A 23,735-nucleotide genomic window follows, 5' to 3' on the forward strand; every position below is an offset into this window, starting at 1 on the left:
CGCCCAGGAGTCTGATGCTCCCTTTTGGCCTCCACTGATATCTGAGTGCACACATGCACGTAGGGAGTAGATCTGATGCTCTGAGGAGGAAGCTGTGTGTGAATGTTGAAGGTCCTGGTCCCCAGTGGTTCTTGATTGATCAATAAAAAATGCTAGCAGTCGATGACTGGGCAGAATAGGGGGGACTTCCAGGTTCCTGAAGGCAGACTAATAGACCCAGGAGAGGGAAAGAAGATTTGCCATGCTTTGGAGGGAGAATAACCAGCCATGTGTGAGATCTTGGGTAGAATAGCCATTGGCTGCTTCAGCTTCCCTGACTGGGCCTAGGGTAGCAGGCAGGCAGATTAGAAATGCAAGCAAGTTGAGGGCAGGTTTAGGGTGCTGAGCAAGAAGGTAAGGAGAAGGTAACAGGGCAGCTAAGTTGAGGGCAGATTCAGAGGTGTTGAGCTGGGAGTGAAGGTAAGGGAAAGTTAGCCACGGGTGGTTTAGAAGTGCTTGACCATTAAGCTAAAAACCTATTAAAAATAAGCTAATGTGTGTGTGTGTGTTTTTCATCTGTGGATCCAAGGGAACTAGGGTGATGGCTGGTAGCATGGTCACCGCCCCCCCCCCCGAGCTTAAAGCAGGCTAGTAGAAACTACACACCACAGACAGACACACACATGCCCACACATACTTCTATGGCTCAGTGCCTACCTGCACATGGAGATATTGTTTACACAACACACGATACTTATTTTCAATTGATGCAACTCAGTAATTTTTATTGCAACTGGAAGACAATACATCACAGAACTTTATGGTAGGTCTGGGGAAGTGTTATTTACAATAAATGATGAAGTAGTTTGTCTTTGGCAATATGATTACACATGAAGAACGCAAAATGCTGTTTGGATCCCTCCCAAGCAACACCAAGTCCCTGGAGCTCGGCTGATGGAGCCATCTCCACACCGCTGCTTTAGGCTAAACGCAAACACCACCGAACATCGTTTTCTTTCTCCTTTCCGGTTCTCCCCTTCTCTTCATGATATTGGCAGTTTTATACAGAAATACAGAAAAAAAAAATTGGCTTCTGAAGAAATTATTACTCTTGTAAATTAATTTGGCCGTGTAGACCTGTTGGCCAGGAAAGGTCAGGTGACCCTAAGATTCAGCCACAAACCGTGTGGTCTTCTGCTTTATCATGTGGTCTTGTTTTCTGTGAAATTACAACAAAACTCAGAAGTGTTACAGAATCAGAGTAGTAAAAATAAAAAGTCGATGTAGCTGTTTCCCAGACACACACAGATTCTTTTTCTCTCCCCATGTTCACCATGGCAGGACAGGCAGTGAGAACGATGGAGTGAGGCTGGCTGCGCCAGCTATGACCTTGGATGGCTTCAACACACATACTCTAGAAATGGCGACTGTGTCTGTAACTAAAAGTGTGCTGTTTCCTCTAAAACAGGAGAAACGGGGAAATCAGGTATGAAAAGATAATACAATTTCTAGGTTTGACAGGATCACCATATCGAAGTCTTTTGAGAATCCAATATGGAGTATCAATTATTTGCAAAAGGGTGGAGAAGGCATGTTCTCTACTTTTGCAAATGCAACAACACAGTGGAGGAACACTGCTGTATTGAGTCCAAATAAAGAGTCTTGATTCCAATACTAACGAGACAGGAAGGGTGCTTGTGAGCATCCCACAGCAAGTCAGAAATGGTCATTCCACAGCGGGCTCGTTCCGGAGGCTCGGCAGCGCGAGGCAGCACCGTAGACTAACATCCGTCTCGGCCATGAAAAGGTGGATCGTTTTAAAAATGGTGTTTTCCTTCCTTAATTTTTTGGTCAGTGAAGCTAGCACTTGTTTGCTGAAGGGCGGAAGAGTGACCAAGTCACACCCATTATTCATGATAAAGCAACCGAGTGGACGAGTCTGTGCTTAATTCAAGAATAGCCAGCAGGAGAGAGGACGCTGGGAGTTAGCCACCGTGGCTGGCGTGCTCTCAGAGGAGGAGGAGTTGTTAACAGATGAATTCACAAAGGTGGGCGGGTCTATACAGAACACTGAATGCTGTGTGTAACTCCTCATGACATCCCAAGAAACAGGAACACCACACAATGTATATACTTTGATTTACACATTCCGTTACAAAGGAAAAAAAAAAAAGGAAACAAAACAAAATAAAAAACCAAGACACCATTACAATTCTGTAACTGTGTTAACTGCAATAGAAAGCAAAGTCTAGAGTCTGACAGGTAACCAAAAAAAGGGGTTTATCACTTAGGTTATATAGCAAAAGTGTTGATGTATATTATATATAGTAGTATAAATAATAAAAAAGTATTATTTAAATTAGATCACAGTGCTGCATCATGAGCCTAACAGTGTTTGATATAGTACTGGTGGGCTGGGACCTACAACACAAAGAACTGAACAGTCAACACTGGAAAGTCACAATCAAGAGGGGACGTATGCTCCAATGTTTTCTTTTGGTGGCAAAATAAAAATGAAATAAAAACCCTGCTGAAGATGAAAGAAAAGGATTTCTCTATAGAACATAGAGATCAATCTACACATCTGGGCAGCTGTGATCCACCAGAAAGAAATGAGTCCCAACCTGAATAAGGTTTGAAAGGGCAAAGACAAATCACACTGAATTTAGTCTAATCCCACATATGGGAAAACTCCCCATTCCGGTCACTCGCCCCCAACTCTGGCTCTGGCATCATGTCATAGGCTCCTCCACCCTCCAAGGGACAGTACAGAGGTTGGAGTAGCATCAATAAAACCCACATTGGTGGCTTGGGACGTTGCACACGGGCCTGCTGTGTTGGGACTGTAAGCACCAAAACCAGTCCATCTCTTGCTCGGGCGCCACAGAATGCAATCGTCCTTCAAGAAAGCTCCGTGGTCGGAACTGCTGCGAACAGGAGGCACTAGACAGGCTAGTGACTCTACAGGAAAAACCCGCTCTTGGGAAAGGGCGCCAACCCATCCCTCCTTGAAAGACTCAGCCCCAAGATGGAAACCTGCCCCAGTCTTCCTGACCACGGGTTCCTTATGCCACAATCCGAGTGTGGTTTTGGTTCAGCTTTAGATTCAGAGAGCCAGCTTTACTAAAAGAACTCCTGAAAAAAAAAAAAAAAAAACCATACTGGCTGGAGATGCAGAGGGAAGTAGGAGCTTAGTGATGTATATATTAGAAAGAAAACCTATGTACGGTGCAGACCCTTTCTCCAAAAAGTACTAGAGAATGAGGAAAGACTGTCAGGAGCGGGGTAAAACACGTGGATGTGAGCATCACCTAAGAAAAGAAAGCGAGTCTCTCTCTTCTCTTAACTGTGTCTGAGGGCTGACAGCCGGCAGTTGCTATGTCGCGGTGCTATGTGTTCCCAAAGCATCTGCGGATATTGCTATAGTTTCCCCACTTGCCCCTCCCCCCACCCCATGTGAGTCCGTGAGATACTGGAATGACACATGAACCCGCCACTTCTCCCCACAGGAGAAATGCAAGGAAAAAAAAACAAAAAACAAAACAAAAAAACAAAAACCCCCCACCACATCCCTTTAATGATGCTCAGGCGATCTGTCAGACTAATGGATACACAGGCTAGTTTGAAAGCTAAAAGAACACCTGACATTTGGGAAGGAAGTCCAACACTAAAGTGAATTACACTTAAGCAAAATATTCTTTCACAAATAGGCTTGTGCTTAAATTCTCTACTGCTCTTGGGGGAAGGGGAAAGAGAGGGTGCCTCCTGCCCCTTGGCTTGTTAAGGACACGGACAGCCTCATTCGGCAGACTTCGCTACAAACAGCCACATACACATTGATGACTTTGCTTTTCGCCTCAACAGTCAAAATACAGAGTTAAACACAATTGAGCCGTTGTTTTGGTTATGCATAATGCGTATGCCGCCCAAAACAGAAGGAAAATAGAAAACAGTACCCTTACTAAAGTTTCCCCAACAAGTCTTCCAGAAAATTCCAACGAAGGTGCCAAGAGAGGCTCAGGAAAATAACACTTAGAAAGCTGCCCGATGAGGTATTTATGCAAACGGAGTGGTTCTGGGGTTCAGAACACACTTGTATAAGATAGTTTTCCAGATCTCAGCGAGATCAGAAAAGAAAATCACACACACACTGCATCTTGTTATCTCTGAAAGCGGCCTCTGCCCCTTCAGAAAATATGAACCGAGGGGAGACAGCCCGTGTGGGCTTTGCATCGGAAGAAGTCCCCTGCCAGAAACAGTGCTGAGTGCTTGCCTTCACCTTCAGGTCTGAGTTTGAACATCTTGGGGGTGGGGGTGGGGGTGGGGGTGGGGAGTTTTTGGACTTGGTAAGTTGACAGCAGAAACCAAAGCGTGGCTCAGGGTTCCAGAGCTGTGGATGGCTTGTTGGGTGCCAGAGGTTTGTGGAGAACACACCCGTGCTCTCATCTAACCCCGAACCCTCACGCTGAGAGAGCCCAGGCTGCGGATTGTAAATCTAGCCTGCCCTAAAGTGGGTGCCCCCCTCCCACCCAAAAGCTGCCCTCAGGTTAGGTAGGGGGAAGTGCACCAGATAACCTTCCAGGCTGCCGCCATTGCCATGGAACCTGGGACTAGCTGGGTGGACACAGCTTTAAAGGCCCACTACTGCCCTGTTTCAAGAGTTCAAGGTCACTTTAGTTTCCTCTCACTTCCAAATATCTGACCCTGAGCCACGGTAGTGATTTTGTTTTTAAATGTTCCCTCCATTTGGATGGGAGGCCATATTGTTTTAGGGATTTCTCGTTTAGACCTCAAGGAAAAAAACTTTCTTTTTATTTTTTTGGCAAAGGTAACTGGAGTTTCTGGCTTGTGTGACATGGTCTGGTTGTTGTTCAGCTCTCACTATCTAGGTGGTCTTAGTCCCAAGGTGGTTACTGTGCTGAAGTGGCAGAGGTGGCCAGCCCCCTCCTCACTGCGCAATCACACTGTCACAGTAGAACGCTCGCTCTCTCGCTTGCTCGCTCGCTCGGGGCTGCTCCATCCAACCCCTCGATGGCGTACTTCCTCCTACCCATGTACCCATCTCTTACCCTCACCCAGTAAGGCCCATTAGCGTGTTTCCCCTTCTTCTGGCGAATTTGCATAATTATTCACTGCCTTTTTTCCTAGAACCAGATCACGGTAAGGATTTTCCTCAAGTAAGCGTCCCATAACTCTCTCGAGTCTATCGTACACACTAAGTTTGCCCTCGAATTATTGCGTCGTGTTAAACACATACAGACATAGGGAAGGACACACTCTTCAGTAGAGAATCAGAGGGGGTCGGGGCTGAGTGCAGACAAGGCAGTACAGAGCTCAACCATCCAAGCCCCTACCAGAGCATGAAGATAATTTATATTGCAGAGTAAGTTCCCCAAGAGTCAGAATTTGTCCCTGAAGAAGGTTAAACCTTAAACACCTGCTTCAAAAAAAAAAAAAAAAAAAAAAAAAAACCAAACAAAATAATAACAAAAAAAAAAAAAAAAAGAAGAAAAAAAAAAAAAGGAAGAGGAAAAAGAAAGAAAGAAAGAAAAAGAACAAAGGGCCTCTAAGCTTTAGGGCTTAAAAGTTAGAGGCATAGTCTTCTCTCTATTCTCTATATTTATATGAAAATAATTCATGCTTCATGCTAAATACATTATTTACCTTACAAGAACTTTGTTATTTTTGAATAAAAAAAAGTTTGTTTTTGTGGTTTTTTTTTTTCCTTTTTCTTTTTTTTTTCTTTTTCTTCAAAGGAATCCATGCATTTGTGGATCAGAAATTTCTGCTGGCTACACTGGCTGAATGTGAAAGTCACTGATCTGTTCTGTTTTTCTTTGTTGCAAAAAATGAGTACTGATATTAATTGCAAACCCTTTTTGAGGACAGTACAGGAGTTGTATTGTGTGTCATGTTTTTGCTTGCTTTTTTGAGTCCATCAATGTGCCTTTAATCTCATAAAAAGACACTGTAATACTAATGGCAGTTTCTGTAGCCCCCCCCCCCCAACTTGGATCAGATTATTTAGGAGGAAAAAAATCTGTACCACTTTTCTTTTCTTAACAGCTACTGTCATTTCTTGGGCATGATTGCTTTTTCTTGGGCAGTTAAGGGGCACAGCCTGTTTTCTGCATCACCTTTAAGTCGTGTGTTTGTGTGTGCACGCGCACGCGCACACGCGCGCGCGCACACACACACACACACACACACAGGACCAACCTTCAGGCTTATGGCTTTGGAAGTCTTCTTAATTTAACATAGAGCAGAATTCAGTGGTTATCAATGGCTCTAACGATCCCTGTTTTCCCACCTCAGTCACTGACACCTAATATACCTGAACAGTCTAGTATTCAACTTGGGAGATGTTACCAGGCTCAAGGTTAAGAAACACAGAGGACTGGCAGCCAGGCCCTGGGCTTGCCACACAGCAAGGCCAATGGCATTTGTGGTACTGTGGGATGCCAGGGCCAGAGCATGGGGTTATCCCCTAGGGGACAAGGGCTATTCAGTCTCTGTAACTGCTTCCCAGCCTCACTCCAAACACAACGGACTTTTTAAACCTAAGGGTTGGGCTGAGCAGTGACAACTCTGCGTGCGTGCGTGCCTCCCAGGTGGTGCTCCATGTCCCTGTGGCATTAACATGGACAGCCCTGTGGGTTTAGCCACAGGTTTCTGACAGGCTGCAGGAAGCAACGGTTAATTTTGGCTTTTTTTTTTCTTTCGGTTTTTGTATTCAGATAAAGAAAAGCTTTTGTAAAACGGCTGAGTGTCAATATGAGTTTCTATGGCTTCAATCTCCTTTAAACAGAAAAATTTTAAGGGTCCAAAAACAAAGGAGTGGGGGGCAAATTAAAAAACAAAAGAAAGAAAGAAAGAAATAAAGAAAGAAAGAAAAGAAACCAAACCAACAAAAGGAAAAGAGGAAAAAAAAAAAAGAAAAAAATTGCTGATATTGCCACAAATCATTAGAAATCTCCTGACATGCTGAAACCAAATGGCCATAAGTTCAAAACAAATCAGAGACTTGTTTCAATTTTTTGCGGTTTCCTTTTGTTCTTTCTGCCCCTTGGCCGTCCGATTGGTGATGTTGTTCAAACAGGACCGAATCCCTGCTAAGTGCAGGAGTGAACCGGCCGCCTCTTTCATCTCCTCGTCGTCGCTCTCGGGCGGCTTCTCCGTGCGTCTCTTTTTGAGGGGCAGTGTGTCGCTGGGGACCTTCCTGGCCTTGGCGAAGTGCTGGCGCTTCTTGTGCTGGGATGCGTATCCGCTGTCCCCCAGGGCATCCTTGCCCTCCTTCGGGCTGGGTTTCCGGTCCTCCTCCTCCGGTTCACTGTGGCTCTCATGGCTCTGGAAGCTTCCCTCACTGCCCTCCTGGCTCCCCTTCGTAGCAAACTCATAGTGGTCGTCGGCTGAGGAGGAGGAAGAGGAGATGGAGTCGCTGGTGGGAGAGGTGCTCCGGGCAGTGGAGGACTTGGCACTACTGTAGTTGTGGTCCTCCTTCGGATCACCACTGACCACTGGGGAGCCACATGGCGGCTCGCTCTCAGTCCGCATCCGGCAACTGGTGATGCTATTCCTGAAGACGGAGAGGGAACAACAAATTACATCTGGTGAAGACTCGGGGCATCTGGGCTCCTGCAAACCCTGCTAGCAATTCCAAGACATGGCTAACAGGTGTGTGAGCTTTGCAGACGGGGCCCCAATCCTTAGTCCTATCTTTCTTGGTTTTCCCTCCCCGCTCCCAATGACACCTTCTCCAAACCTGTGCGTCTGAGTTGTTAAAACAATACTTTTGAGGTGACAGGCAGACGAAGCGTTCACACACCAGTCCCAGCACTGTGGAGAAAGCCACTGCCAGCAGATGCTGGCTGGGCACCACAGAGTCAATGGCATATTCTCTTCTGGCACTGCTGCATTTATCAGAAGGCTAAATACGACATGTGGCAAAGAGCCTGCCTTCTGGATGACAGTCACCCACTCAATCTGCCAATCGCTGAGCATGTGAGAGAGGGCCCAGGGGAACAGCCAATAAAACAGCCATCAAGGCTGAATCATGGAAGTGTGAGGCTCGAGCTCACCACAAACAGATGCCCCACTGAGCCCATAATCATGTTTAACTCCTTATTTTACATAGCTCAGAAGTTAGTGCTAAGAAGTGACTTACTAAAGCCACAGTGTAGGATGAAGTTGGTACTGAAACCGAAATATAAGCTGGCTGCACCACTTGGACTAGCTCTCTCCTGCAATCCCCGATAAAATGGCTCCCTGCCGGAACTTCACATCAGCTTTCCTGGTGCCCCTCAGGCCCTGGATTGCTTCTTGTGTTGTGTGTCTTTATGTCTAGGAGGCCACTGACCACCCTGTCTCCTCTTTGCGGTAGGGAGAGTGACTGTGCTCTCTGTTGCCTTCCTGATGTAGCTGGCATAGAGCAGATGCTCGGGGTAGGTGGATGCTGGTGGGATGGATGAGCTCAGGAGGCGAGGGTTACTTATAGCCAAAGGGAAAGGGACCCGGGGAATGGGGAATATTCTGGCAAAAGTGAGGATGCAAAATGGTGACAGTGTGCCAGGCTGGCTCGGAGGTCTTTCTCTGTGGCTGCTCGCTGTCTTTTCCTAACTCTCCTTTCCCACCATGAGGTCCCTGCTGTTTCCCATGGCCACTGTGTACATCGCCTGGAGAGTCTCCTTCTTCTGTCAGAAGGATGAAGGGATCCAGCATAAAGACAAAGTTAAGTCCCAGGATAGGAACCCAGAACTCATCATGCAAGGGCTTGCTTCAGGATGCAGCCCCGAGCCTTAGCGCCTGCCCTCTACACCCTCCTCATCCTCTCGATTTCCTTTTCGGGCTGTGTACTGGGTGCATAAACATGGTCGGCACAGATTCTGGGGGAGCACTACAGGTATACAGACAAACGTGATTAACTGCATAGCTAGCTCTCAATCGTTACCCAAAGCAGATAAAAACCTACGTTCCACCCGTGCTTTTCCCTATCTTTCTGTGTTGAGCATAGATACTATGAAATAGAAAACAAACTTCTACCTAAGTATGAAACAGTTTCTTAGGGAACCCAAATACATTTGGACGAGAGAACTGGGCCATGATTGGGTTGTGTGTGTGAATGATGTTAGTGTGGGGGGACACATGTGGCGGTCAGAGGGCCACTTTATGGAGACCTTCTCTCCTGTCCCCTTTGCATGGGTCATGGGGATCACTCTTGGGTTGTCAGGCCTGCTGAGGACCTCCCAGCCCCAAATCTTTATGTTTTATAATAACCCCAGACTTGAGGACAACTTCAGTAGCACAGGTCAGCAGAATGTATGTAGCTTTCGGCTGAGCGAACACTAGGAGCGAGAAAACCAAGGGCTGGGGCAGGAGGCAGGACAAGGCCTAACTTGCTCCCTAGTGGGTGGGTCTGGCTGAGGGGCAGTGCTTCTTGAGTCTTTCCTTTTCATGAAAACATTGAGGGTGGATGGAGGGAGAAATGTCAGGAAGGACGCCATGAGAGACAGGGCTCCAAGCCTGATAGCTTACTACTTTAAGTAGATACCTCTTCTGAGAGCCCATGTAGATAAGCGGGGCAGGAAAGAGGGGTTTCCCACGGTCCTGGATTCTGTGCTGTGGGAGGGAGCACCCAGGGTCTCCCTTTGACAGTAATCCACATGTGACTTGGAGCCCCACCCCGCTCAGCCTTCTACGGGTAAACAAAAATGCAGAGTGCCCCGAGACCCCTCCCACATGGAGTTCTTGAAACTAGATGGTTCAACTGGAACATCCCCCCCGCAGTCCCAAGGAGGATGTGCGCTGTGCAGACAGAACCAGCACACACACAGCCAGGACTTTCTGGCTGAAGACAGGCACACTGATGCACCTTTCGGCTGTGAGACCTGGATTATAGCCCGATCTCATTCTTACTTAATGAAATTAACTTTCTCGGAGATTTCAGCACGGGTTTATAATCCATAAATTACACACCAAACTCTGCAGGGAGTGACAAGCTCCTTCAATTATTAATAGCTTGGCGGCCTGTGACTCTTGCTGGCATAGGCCAGCTGCACTGAGCTGGTGTCCAGTGCCTCCTGCTGCAGGGGGGTTGCCATTACGGGACACCAAATGCTTAAAAGAAATCAGCCATCCTGAACATGTTGGAAGGTGCATTTCTAGCTACAGTCTCCTCCTCAAAACCAAAAACCCCAAACCATTCATTCGAATTAACATGCGCTACAGTGAAAATGCCTGCAGTTTCTCAGTGTCGGCTGAATTCATAAGTTGTGACCTTCCCAGTGATCACAGATTAGCATAAATGAAAGCCACCTGATTTTGCCAGGACCCTAGGAGTTCAAACCACAGGCCCAATGAAGCCACGTGCTCTGAATCTCAAACCTGTTGTTCATTCTTTTGTTGACTACTCGGGAATAAAGGCAGTGAGACCTAGCAGTAGTTCAAGCCAAAAATGATCAACATTTGTAACGAAGAAGCTGAGGTGCAGCCTATGCTAATTAGTGCTTTTCCCTACCCTTAATCATTTGCCCCTTCCTACTTAAATGGCACAGGTTACCTGGTACCCATGGGTTGGTTCTCTATGGAACCTACTGGCTGTCTTTTGGAAGAGTAGCCTTCCTAAGGCATTGACTGACCCCTTGCCAAAGGTGGAAAGCAGACAGAATTAACATAAGGATCGTGGAAGTAGGGGATCCGAGGCAGTGCAATGATCTTCTACAAAGGCGACCACAAGGGCCAGGATAGGGACTTGTGCTTCTGACCAGGTGGTAAGGGAGGCACGTGTAGAAGAGGTTTCTCTGATTACAACACAGAAGGTGTTAGATCCTGTGCAGGTATAGATTTTAAAGGTATTCTGAGTTCACTAGATAATGCGGGCTGGCAAAACCATGCTTGCTGTGCGACCCTGACAGCCCAAGTATGACACTGGGGACCCTAGTGGAGCAGGAGAACCAGCGCTGTCCTCTGGATGGATGCCATCCACCCTTCCCAATCTCTACGTACAGATGGAGAGTTTTAAAAATAAGGTGAACAATGGGGGTCAATCAGGAAGCCAGACTGATGGAGGAGGGACCGGGGCAGGAGTCCAGACTGATGGAGGAAGTAAGGTGAATGGGGGTATGGGGGTGGGGTGTGTGTGGAAAACTGATTTTGTCAGCTTCATGGATTTTATGGTCGCTCCAAGGGAGTTAAAATGGACATTGTCCCCCCAGGCTTCCAGAAGTTTGAAAAGCAAATCTTCTCTGGAAGAATGAACTTCAAACCCAACCGCAGAGAATTCCGACTAATTAGCGAGCACAGAACCCAGGTTCATCATTTTAGAAAACTATTAAGCACAAGGGAAATACACTATTATAAGCTGGAGAGGGAACAGAGAAACAACCAGAGAACCCGACCTACAAAGACTGCACAAGCTGAGACAACTTGACCGTGAGCGAGAGGTCAGTGATTAAAATAAACAGAAGAGGAACCACAGGAGATAGGGGAGCCCTGTAACCCTGGTGCTCAGGAGGCTGAGGCAGAAGGGTAGTAAGCTCCGGGCCAGCCTGGGCTATACCACAAGACCCTCTTTTAAGGACTGAAAAATGAATTATACACCCGGTAGCTGAGTTCGGTTAAGAGATGGGAATGCCAGAGTAGGGGCTGGGCTGAGGAGGTGGCCGGGTCCTGGAAGCCTATTTAGCACCTGTGTAAAAGCTGGGAGCTGTGGAGTCCGTGTACAATCCCGGCGCTGAGGCAGTGGATGTGGGAGGATCCCTGGGGCTTCACAGACAGGCTAGCCCAACCCACCAATGAGCTCTAGGCTCCAAAACCCCTACCTGCCTATAATCCAAGCTCTTGGGTAGATAAAGATTGGAATGCAAGGTCATCCTTACCTACATAGAGAGCCCAAGGTCAACCTTTGCTAGATGAGACAATGTCTCAAAGACCAAAACCTGAACACAAGAACATTTACATAAATTGGGCTGGATTTTTAGTGGGGTGGCACAGGAAGAGTAAACACCTGAATTAATAGCTGAGAATTTTCTAGATCAGAAGAAAGGAACCCATTTACAGATTCAAACAGCCACTAAGTGCTATCAGGATAAACAGTGAAACCCATGCCTACCTATCACTATCAAATCCAAAAGCCTAAGCCAAGAAACAAACAACTAAGGTCACAGGAAACCCAAAGAAACCAACCAACTAACCAACAGCATCTAACCAGTTAACCCAAACCACAGCATCTAACCAGTTAACCCAAACCACAAAGGACTTGGAAGGACGAGGCAGTAGGACTATTGCTGCCATTTCAAGACTCAAGAATTGGGCAACGAAGAGATGCAGACGTGGTAGAAAGAACGTACCATTGGGAATGGAGATGGCTATAGGAAATGCAGCAAATGGGTGTGTACAACATTCTCAAGATGAAAAAAAAAAAAGGCTGTCAACTTAGACTTTCAGAGCAGGAGCAGACCCAAGCTCAAGGCTTTAACTACAAACAGCCCCTCATTAAAGGAACTTCTTACTTGGGAACCATGAACGTGATGTCAAAAAGAAGGCCTGGGGTTTAGGAAGAAACAGTTAGCAAAGGTGTAAGCTAACGGTGACTGGATTGCAGCTACGGGGAGCTCAAAAGCAAACAAAAGCAAAACAGAAGCCAAGAATTTGGGCAAATTAGCTCAGCATTTGAGAGAAATAAAGTGAAAACATTCAAAAAGTTTGGTATTGGCCAAAGTTAAGACACTGATGGAGCATTTTAAGATATTCCCACCCGAAGTCCTAGGACTGACGATGAAAGAGAAGCATGGTATGTAACTTCCAAACCTGCAAACAGGAGGGATGGAAAGCGGGAGTTCCCATCTTTTGTGGATAAACACAAGTTTGTGCAAACTTAGCCAGAAGCAAATCCAAATATGTTAATAAAAATGGGCTAGCCGGGTGTGGTGGCACACGCCTTTAATCCCAGCATTTAGGAAGCAGAGGCAGGTGAATTTCTGAGTTTGAGGCCAGCCTGGTCTACAGAGTGAGTTCTAGAACAGCCAATGGCTGCACAGAGAAACCCTGTCTCAAAAAATCAAACCAAACCAAACCAAAAAACAAAACAAAACAAAACAACAAAAGGCTAAGAACCTCTAGTGGGAAAGGTAGAAATTGGTAGTGTGGATTTAAAATAAAAACGAAGCACGCTGTTAATCAGGGGAGAACCTAAACCTAATGGAGGAAGAGAGGCCTCGCACGTGGGAGAGCTGGGTCACGCGGCTGCAGCCACAGGAAATAAAAGCACAGGTTGTAAGCCAGACGCCATTATAACGGACTACTCATATTCTATTAGCCAGGGAGATGAAGCAGTTCTCAAAATGAGTACTTGCAATAAAACCTCTTCAAAATTCATCTCCTACAGCCTGAGTGCTACCAGAAGAAATAGCCAAACCCACAGTGTGATGGGGAGATTTTCACACATCACTTTCAGCACCAACCAGGCTTCTCATACACACACACACACACACACACAGAGGCACACACAGACGATTGTTATATAGACGGTGTCAACACATATACAAACAAATAAACAATGGAAAAGACACTTTAAAAATAAAAGCACACATGGAACACTTAAAAATTGATCTGTACTAAACTATACTATCTGTCTATACTTGACCGTAAGTACTAGGGCTTTCAGACTAGGCCTCAATGTCTCAAATTTCCAAGAAATCTCACATCAGCGTGCATTCAAGTTCATGGTGAATGGTGAAGTGGAAACTGAAGAGTAAGAAGATACTATCCCTTTTTTCGTTTGGAAAGTCATATATATACTTCTAAAAATATGTGTAACTCATAGAAGGAATAAAGTAGAAACTACTTAAGATCACGGGGTGCAACAAGGCTGTGGTTTGCAGGAAATTAAAATGTTAAGCTTTGTGGAGAAAAGAGTTTAAAGAGAAAGGAAAAGAGATAGCAAAGTCAAGAAGGGGCTGGAGAGATGGCTCAGTGGTTAAGGGCACGGGCTGCTCTGGCTGAGGACCCAGGTTCAGTTCCCTGCACCCAGGCGGTGGCTCACAATGACCTGTAACTTTAGCTCCAGGGGATCTGATGCCCTCTTCTGGTCTCTGTGGGGACCACACTCACCTGATTCACACACACATACACACATGCACACACACACACACACACACGCACACACATACACACATGCACACACATACACACATGCATTTGAACAAAGATACCTATCCCTCTTAAACTAATCGGGTAAAAAGAGAAAAATGACAGTATTAGCAAGCAAAAAGAGAAGATACAAATGAAATTTCAAAAACACCAAGCTATGAAAGATATTTTAAGAGATAGTAAATACCGAGAATAACTTTATGCCAAGATACTTGTATATCTGGGGAAATGGACAGATTCCCAGAGTTACCAAATTAGCTCAACAGGAAATACCTAGCCTACTTACCATATAATCACCACACAGCTCACACTAATCACTAACCATCCTGCAAGGACAACGCCAGCACCACACGGTTTTGCAAATGAGTTCCATCAACAATTCGGCAATAAAGACGTTAGATTTCATATAGAGAGGGGTGGGGGGAGTGATTAATGAGAGTGAATGCTCAATTTAATTTACGAGGCTAACATAATTTTGACACAGAAACCAGATAAGGACGGAGCTAGAGAGACGGGCGACAGAAACAAAATGGCAAATCCTCGTCTGAGATACCAGGTACCACTCCAGCAAGATGTTAAAACGCAATGAGTCAAGGTAGTAAGCACTGAGAAATCAAAGTGTTGTGTGGAGGTGGCAAATTTATTACGCAATTCATCATAGTAAAGAAAAAGTTAGAAAAAACTTCAGTGAGTTTAAGGTGATAGAATTTTTTTTTCCGGAAATGACATTCAAAAATTGTTAATTATAAGATATAGCAAAGTGGGACTGGACAGAATCTTGTCATTACTGTAACATACTCTTTCTATTTTCTTTCTCTCTTTCTTTTTAAAAATCTTGCTATGTAGACCAGGCTGGTCTTGAATTTACAGCCACCTTAGTGCTAGGTTAAGTGAAAGGCGTGTACCATCATGCCCAATACTTCCTAAAAAAAAAAAAAATCAGGATCAAGGGCTGGTGAGATGACCATAAGTCATCCAAATGTCCCTTTAAAGACTGTGGGACTCTCACAGAGCACAGACAGGAAAGGAAGGTCCTGAACCTCTCCCACATTTAGTGGCCTACCCCGAATCTGCAGGAGCTGAGGAGCTTCAGATACAGGGGGAAGAGAGGAACCATCAGAACTTCCAAAGACATTTAGCCAGCGCCACGGAGCAGAGATACGAAGAATGCCCCAGTGGGTGCTGACCACTGGGCTTGAGGAGTCGGGCAAAAACTGTTGCTGGGATGAGGCCCAGGAGAGACTCTAATGTTCTTTCTGATGGCTTTCTTTGGATTCTTTCTCCACCTCACTTTTTAATATTTTCTTCTGCCTTGAAACTTATCTCCCTCCGACCCCCGAGACAGGGATTTTCTGTGTAGCCCTGGCTATTCTGGAACTTACTCTGTAGAGCAGGCTGTATTAGAACTCAGAGACTTGCCTGCCTCTGCCTCCCAGGTGCTGGGATTAAAGGGGCCACATCTCCCAACACACATAATTTAGTACTATGTTCTGAAGCTACCTTGAAGGTTACAGTTTTAGAGACAAAAGACAACAGCTGCTTGGTCTTGCAAAACACAACACAACAATATAACACAACACAGTGTGTGAAGAGACCCCTCTACTTCTATCTTTAGGATCCACCAATGCTACACCCTTGGAACATCTCCAAGCGACCAGGAGCAGAGCTGGCTAAGAAGGGTTCTCCAGATGGTCTGACCTTAAGAACTGGTAGTGTGACCAGCAGCAATGGCTGCCTTGTTTCCTGTTCCTCGGAAATGTCTTCAAGGTTCTTAGAGAGCCAAATGAAATCAAGCAGTCTCATATGGTGACTACGGGGAAATTCCTCACGGTGGTGCATGCTGAGGCTAGACTTGCATCACTCCTTAAAGCCTTACCACAAGCCTGCCCTGCACTAAAGGTGGCAGAGGTTCAGCGAAAGCCACTTCCTGATGTTCAGGACCCAGCCTCTGGTTCGTGGGAAGGAGACCTGGGAGGCTATGGGCCTCCTCACATCTATTGTAAGCATCTGCACTGGAGCTGACTTGGTATTATGCGCAGGGCTCACAGCTGTGCTAAACTCAATAATCCATGGGACCCACACAGGTCTCCTGTGACTCTCTGAGCCACACCCAGGAGTCTGTTTCCTGAGCTTCTTTGCATAGACTCAGGACGCTGTTGCCCTACAAGGGCTCACCTCATACCCACTCTCTCAATCCTCTGGGAAAACTGGGGGAGTCAGGTCCTTTTCATCGGGGTGGCCCCGAAGGGCCAGTGAGATGGCTTAGCTGGTAAAGGCAGTTGCTGCTAAGCCTGAGGATCTGAGTTCAAACCCTGGAACTCACACAGTGGGGAGAGGAAACGGGCTCCTGCACATAGCCCTGACCTCTATGCTCCTCACCCCCAGACACGTAACATTTAAAGAGTGCCTGGGGACTGCTCAGTGGTTACGAGCACTTTATGCTCTTTCAGAGGACCACAGCTCAGTTCCTAGGACCAACGTGGTGGCTCACAACGTTCTTAAATCACAACACCCTCTCTCTTTTAGTCTCCAGTGGGCAACACATGAAGGCGAAACACACATGTACAGTAAAAATAAAAATAAAAACAAACAAACAAAAAACCACAACCAACTTTCTGTATTTAAAAAAAGGATCTTGAAATGAAAACTAAACTGTTTCAGACCCGACAGGGTTGTGGCCTCCCTACCTGGGAGGCAGCACAGGGCACTAAGTGGAAAGAACTCTGCCTCTTTTCCCAGGTCTGTGATCACGTGCTCCGCTAGATAGAATCTCTCTCATATAGTTATCTGTTGTGTTAGGAACTGAATCTCATGGGTGTCAGGCAGGCACTTTGACATCATTTCCAGCCATTCTGTGGCACCCCTGCCGGGATTCCCCCCAGGAAAAGCAGTAGCAGAAGCAGGCAGGGCGCAGAGGTGAGCAGTGACCGTGAGGGGCTGCGTCCCGAGCACGCTACGGCCCAGCAAATGTAAAGATAAGCAGCTTTCCGATGTCTAAGGATGGGCCAATCTTGGAGGTTATTGAGTAAAAAGTCAACACGGCCGAGTCAATTACACTATTGACAGATGCTCTTACGGGGAGGTTTCCCCATCATAATTATATGCAAAGGAACCCAGCAAATACAAGCTGTGTAACGATCAGCTAATAAAAGTAACACTTCATCTATGTCAATAACAGTTTCAGACTCAAGACAAACAAACACGGCCTTTGCCACTCAGTAGAGAGGGGAAAAAAATCCCCGAAAGACAAATATTTTCACTTAAGTTGGGAAGTGCTTAGAATTACGCAGAAAACCTGTCACGCAAAGGAGAGGCGGACCCTGGCCTGTAGTGGGTGCTAGTGACTCTCCTAGACGAACATCGGAACACCTGCAGGACCCTCAGGCACACGCTGTCCTGTGCACCTGCAGGAGACATTCAGGACTCCATTCTTCACTGGACTGTTTATTTCTCAAGCGCAGGTGAATTTAGGTTCAAGTGGCAGGTGGCTGAGCTTAAATTTTATGATGAAAGGGAGTGAGCAGAAGATTTCTCTCCCAGTCACACATCTTACTGAGTCTCAGGGCAATGTAGAATCTGCAAATGTGCACACAGCTGTATACTCACTGTGGTGCCTGTGGTCACCCTAAAAGAGGCCAGGAATCACAAGCAAATGTCCCCAGGATGACAGAGCCTACTACAACCCCCTCCCCCAACTTCTTTTGGAAATCTGAGGAGATTGGGCAGGCACAAGGCCATATTTGGACAATATTCTGCTAGTGTGTGTGTGTGTGTGTGTGTGTGTGTGTGTGTGTAATGATAACCAGTCAGCTTCCCCACCATGATGGACTGTGTCCACTCTGGAACTATGACAAAATAAAACCTTTCTGCCCTAAGTTATATTATGACAACAACAGAAAAGGAAATAACACAAGGTGAGCATGACTCAGGTGTGGGGAGAAAAAAGAAAGAAAGAAAGAAAGAAAGAAAGAAAGAAAGAAAGAAAGAAAGAAAGAAAGAAAGAAAGAAAAGAGAAAGGGTGTGCAGCTGAGGGGAGGGTCTTCAGCAAGCAAGCAGCTCACGTGATTGGTCAGCTGAGAAAGACCCAGTCCCACCCCCAGCATCAAGCCCCTGAGAAGAGAAAATACACACAAGGCTACAGGCCAAAAGAGCCACAGCTGAAGCACGAGTCGGTGGCCACTTTTGGGAAAGTGCTCTGAAGGAATCTGAGCGCTGAGGGAAGTCTACAGAAGGCACCACAAAAGTAAGGCGTACGGGCCATGAGTTATTTGCCTGGTCAGTATTGGCTGTCAACCTGGCAGAATCCAGAAGACCTAGGAGACAGGCCCTTTGGCATGCCTCTGGGGAATATCTTGCAGGGTAAGGGGAAAGGTCGTCCACAGTAGGTAGTACTGTTCTTTGGGCAGGGGGTGTTGGGCTGTGTATATGGAGAACGTTGAGCTGAACGACAGTAGGCATTCCCCGTTCCCTGCACGCATCCTGACTGTGCTGCGATCAGCTGCTTCGAGCTCCTGTTGTTCCGATCGCCCTCCCAGGAAGGACCATGCCCCTTAACCACCAGCCTTTCCCCCTACCTTGCTTTGGTCAGGATATTTTATTGCAGCAAGATGAAAAAGAAACTAAGATGCCCTTGAACACACTTAGCTCAAGGAGAGAGGCAGGATGGGGGATGGAGGGGTGATACGGAGGGAGGGAGTCATGGAAAGAGCTCCTGGTAGCCCAGGAGTCGTGGTTTATTAGGAAACTGGTAAGGAAGTGAGTGACTGATACATGAGCAAGAGAACAAGGAGACTGTCTCGCTGCACGTGAGGGCTCTAAGCCAGAGGTGGACCGGACCCCTGGGGTTGCTGATGGAGATGAGGAGAAGGACGGGGGAAAGAAATCACCCAAAGAAGAGCTCATTCAGTGTCCCCTGACCTGACTCTCAGTGACTGGGAAGCGACACCCCCGCTGTTCATATACCTCTTACCAAATCACATTTCACATGCAATTTTGCATGTTTTACTGCACCCCCCCCATGTAGACATAAAGTCTCACAGATGAGGGAACTAAGGTGGGTCCAGAGAGATAAGATGACATCGCAGGGTCACAGGATGAAGTGATGGTCCAGTGCCCAGTCAACAACTGCTCACCCTTGCCTTCTAGCTGATCTTGCCCTGTTACTTACGAAAACCGCTAGCTGTATCCTGTCTGCTCACCAGGGAGGACGATGAGGAGGGTGTTGACGGCTGTGCTGCCCTTTGATCAGGCAATAGAGGGATGGTGTCCCCACTACCCAGGCAGGCTCCGCCCAGCAAGCTCTTCTCTTACCTTATGGCTGCCGTCATCCCAATGGGAGTGATTGGTAACGGCCGGACACCAGGAAAAAGCCCTCGGCTCAGAACCCTTGCTCCATTTTGTATCACTCCTGGAGAAACTAGAAAAGCAAAAGGAGAGAAAAAAAAAAAAGACACATCAGGAGTGAATTCAAATGTAAAGAAGTTAGCAACTCTGAAAGAGAGAAAGGGAGGGCAGAACATATATGTGTGCAAGCGTGCGCATGCGCACACACGCAAGGGGAAGGAGTGCAGAGAACACGACAGAAAGAAAGACAATGTGCAAGCAGAGTCATCAATAGCTTACAAGTTATTGATACTTCTATTATTAAAAAAGAATCAATCAAACATGAGTTTAAAGTATAAAAAAAGAAAAACAGACAGACAGACAGATAGACATCCGGGCTGGGAATAGACGGCTCAGTGGTTAAGAGTGTTTGCTCTATGAGCACAGAGACCACACAGTAGGAATTCTTAGCAGTAGGGTAATGCACAGGGCTGAGAGCTCACTGGCAACCAGCCTAGCCCAGCGAACTTCTGATTCAGCAGGAGACCCCTTCTCAGGGCAGCAAGGTGGACAGTAACAGAGGAAGACCCAATGGCCTGGAGAGTGCACAGGCACACCTGCCCGAAGAGTCACCTGTTCAAAACACATGGCACACACGCACGCTCACCCAAAATAGAACAAAACGGATTTCCTACATCTATTACTAAAATCTCTTATATTTGGTCTTTCCCCAAGAACATTTAAAGTCATCAAGATTACAATGGGCCTGCAGGTGACCTAATGATTAAATGATTACATTTCTCATGTCTGCTTTGGTTAAAGGTTGGGAATAAAGCAGCTTTAAAACAAAACCACAGTCAAATCCTTATCTGAAAGACAAGCAAGCTCACATTCCAAGCTCACCTCTCCACATTCCAAGCTCACCCGGGGAGTTGCCTTTCCTGGGGTTGCCTGAGCACAAGCCCTGGCTTCTGTACAATCGGGGCCTGTCCGCCTTCCCGCATGGCCCTCTCCGGCACTCCTTCTCCTGGTGCTTCTACTATATACACTGTAACAGCTTTCCACTAGCCACTATAAGATCTTGTGTGGCATGCCATTCCCCGACCGTGACCCCAAGAACTTACATTCCGGGGAGTCCTTGGACATCTGACCTTTCCTCACCTCCTAAATAGTAGCTTCCACTAGCCAGCGTCTCTAGCTCATGCTGCACCTACAGGGACCGACCGGTCACGAGTCTGTGGGACCTGGGGAGCCTTGTGGATAGATTATGAGGCCCCTACCTTACTTCTTGTGTGACACTGTGGAAATCCCCAAATGTTTATTCTGCCCTCTAAAGAATATTCTAGACCTCTTCTGCTCCCTGGCACATGCTGAAGAGAGGTGGATAAATAGAGCCCTTTCAAACAAGCAACAATAAAATACTAGAAAATTATACATTTAAAAATGAAAACCAGTCTTGATGTCAAAATTTAAAACCCATGTTATTTGCAAACAATACTTTTGAGACAAATTGCTAACACACTCATGTTTCATAATTTTGAAGTCTCTAAGAGTATGTTTTCAGGGTTGAGAATATTGCTCAGTTGGCAGAATGCTTGTCTACTTGACAAAGCCCTGGGCTTGGTCGCCAGCACCCTGTAAACCAGCAGGTGATGTAACCCCAGCACGCAGGAGGCACAGGCTGGGAGATCAGAAATTCAGTAGAGTTATCCTCAGCTGCATGGTGTTTCAGGAGGGGGTTTTGAAATTGCTTCATGTAGGGTAAACATCCACTCTTGAATATGAAATAATTCCTACAAATTGTATTATTCGGTGTGTGTACCCAGTGCCTGTGTGTGGCTTACATGCCAGGATACGGTACCTACGTGGGAACATACACGCCAGGACACGAGTGGAAGTTGGAGGATGTCTCTGTGGAATCCGTTCTCACCTTCCAATTTTATGTGGGTTCTGGGGATCAAACTCAGGTTACCAGGTTGGCATAGCAAACACCTTTACCAGCTGAGATGTCCTGCCTGCCTGAATATAGACTTCTTTAATAGGCTGTTCATTACTTTGGGCTTTCTGTAATTCTTGCTAATGAATTTTTGACATTTCTCGTCTAGGTTTATACAAGGTCCTTGTTAGAAGGTCTTCCAAAGGAAGGATGAAGGCTTAGACTGCCGTTCTTGCCCAAGTCAGTACTACAGCACAGTCCTGTGTTCAGAAACATCCCTAGTCTCGTCCTGTAGCTAATCAGTGTATAAGGCACAGTCAGAAGAAACTTGTTCCCAAGCAGCAGCCTAACTTCAGAGGACAGGTGAGCTTACTGGAGACAGGAGAATAACTAGTTACCCTGAGAACTCGGGGAGTGTTGCAATATTCAGCTAGTTACTCCATGAGGATGCAGTGTCCGAAAGCTTTATTACCTGATTTATATTATCTGATACCAAGACTTTGTATAAAATTGCATGAATTAAGGCAGTGTGAGACTCTTTTTGAGTATCGCCATTTACACCACTGGGACAAAATGGAACCTAGAAAACAGACTCACACTTAGTATGGTCAAGTAAGCTTTGACAAAGGTAGGTATCAAGGCAACAGAGTGTTAGGAAGTGTCACAGCACGGGATTAACCCTTTGGGATAAAAACAAACCTTGACCCTTACCGGATACTGCACATGAAGATTAATCATAAACAGATTTATAATTCACAATGGGAAGAGGCAGGTTCAGGAGAACTCAGAATTGCAGCTACCTGCTTTAGTCTACTGAGTGTGTACGGGCTTTTGTCAGCTGTCTGGAGACTGTGGGAGAGGGGTTCGAAGACTTCTGATGGCACTTCTGAAGTCATTGGATGAGCTTAATGCTGACACTGTGGGTGTCTCACTGAGGCTCTCACGGAGAACAGTAAATAGATCGGATACAATGGACCATGTCACAAAAGAACTTAAATCCTGAAAATCTGTACCATGATTCTAACCATTGTCAGTAATTAGTGTCTTCCTCTGAGTCAGGGCAACTATAGTTACATCGGAGAGAGAGACTGGGTGTGCCTGTGTGAAGAAATGCTAGGGTAAGTTCTAAGGTTGGTGTGGGGGCTATCGCCACACAGATGGAGATGCCTGATGCCAAGTAGAGGTACCCTGAGGACTTGTTATGGGGAGCGCTGTCTGCACTGGACCTCGAAGGCAGAAAAGCAGCCCACATATTCAGAAACGGTAAAAATAAATGCACTGTGTGCAAAAGGAAACGAAGAACACAGTCTTTGCTGCAGGAGGTCATCCCACTGTAGTAGTTTGAATAAGTAATGCCCTCCAGAGGCTCATGCATTTGAACACTAGACTCTGTGTGTAGAGAAGGTGTGGCCTTGCTGGAGGCGGGCTCTGAGAGTGAACAGCCTGGCTCTGCTTTCCAGCCCACCCTCTGCTCTGTGCTTGTGATGGAAGGAAGGTGTGACTTTTTGGCTTCCGGCCACAGTCCCATCACAATGGACTCATCCCTCTGGAACCTTCTCCTCCTTGAGTTGTTATGGTCATGGTGTTTCATCACAGCAGCAACACAGAAGCAGCTAAGGAATGCAGGCACACTGGGACTTTACCCAGTGCAGCAGTCCGGAGCAGGAAAGTGGCCTGCAAGGAGGTGGCTAGGAACGCCAGGCCTGTGCCCCACTTCTGCCAGTTAATTGCTTTGTCTCTGAAGCAAGCTATGTCAACTCAAGTAAGCCAGGGATGTTTCACCCCCTGCAAGTGGTGTTCCCACCAAAGTGATCTTGCAGGGGGAGGTTTACTGAGGTTAGAGACGCACTCATATCTAGGAAATGCGTGAGAGTCGGTATCATCGTCAGACCCACGTTCACAGAAGAACCCTGAGGCACTGTGCCTCCCCAACCTCAGGTCAGCTGGAAACCCACAAAAGGGAGGGAACAAGATGAAAGCTAGACTGAGCTAGGCCTGAGCTGTGTTCCTGGTGACCGAGTGGCTAGGACAGCAATGACGGCTCCTGTGATAATTCGGTTCCCAGGTACACACTGTCAGCATCACCCCTGGAAGGGAAGTGGGCCAATGGGAGTCACAGGGCACACTCATGTGGTCATGAGTCACCCGCCAATGAGGAGGACCCACAGTCAGAGGTCCATGTCCCATATGCACAGTTCTCTGCCTAAATGTCCAGACACTTCACACACTAGGACACTTCAGCAGGAAGGGAAAACAGGAAGAAACTGGCTCCAGCAAACACCTATTGGAGGCCAGGCTTTGGAGATACTCCTGACCCACCGTGCAGAGTCTAAGAAGGGCTCTGTGTAGCATG

General features: G+C 46.7%; 1 protein-coding gene across 9 annotated transcripts in view; it reads right to left on the minus strand.

The window, feature by feature from the left end:
• Window positions 1-733: 733 nt before the first annotated feature.
• Foxn3 (forkhead box N3) overlaps window positions 734-23,735 on the minus strand; it is a 370,218-nt gene continuing 347,216 nt past the window's right edge. For all 9 annotated transcript variants that reach the window (XM_085830613.1, XM_021179586.3, XM_029484504.2 and 6 more), the window contains 2 exons: window positions 19,435-19,540; window positions 734-7,555 (listed from right to left, as the gene is read on the minus strand). In XM_085830613.1, the coding sequence (XP_085686739.1) occupies window positions 7,009-7,555; window positions 19,435-19,540 (653 nt within the window). In that variant the 3' untranslated portion in view covers window positions 734-7,008. The remainder of the gene's footprint in view (window positions 7,556-19,434; window positions 19,541-23,735) is intronic.

This window comes from Mus caroli, unplaced genomic scaffold, assembly GCF_978045245.1.
Source record: "Mus caroli unplaced genomic scaffold, Mus_caroli_1 scaffold_14, whole genome shotgun sequence".
Classification (NCBI taxonomy): domain Eukaryota; kingdom Metazoa; phylum Chordata; class Mammalia; order Rodentia; family Muridae; genus Mus; species Mus caroli.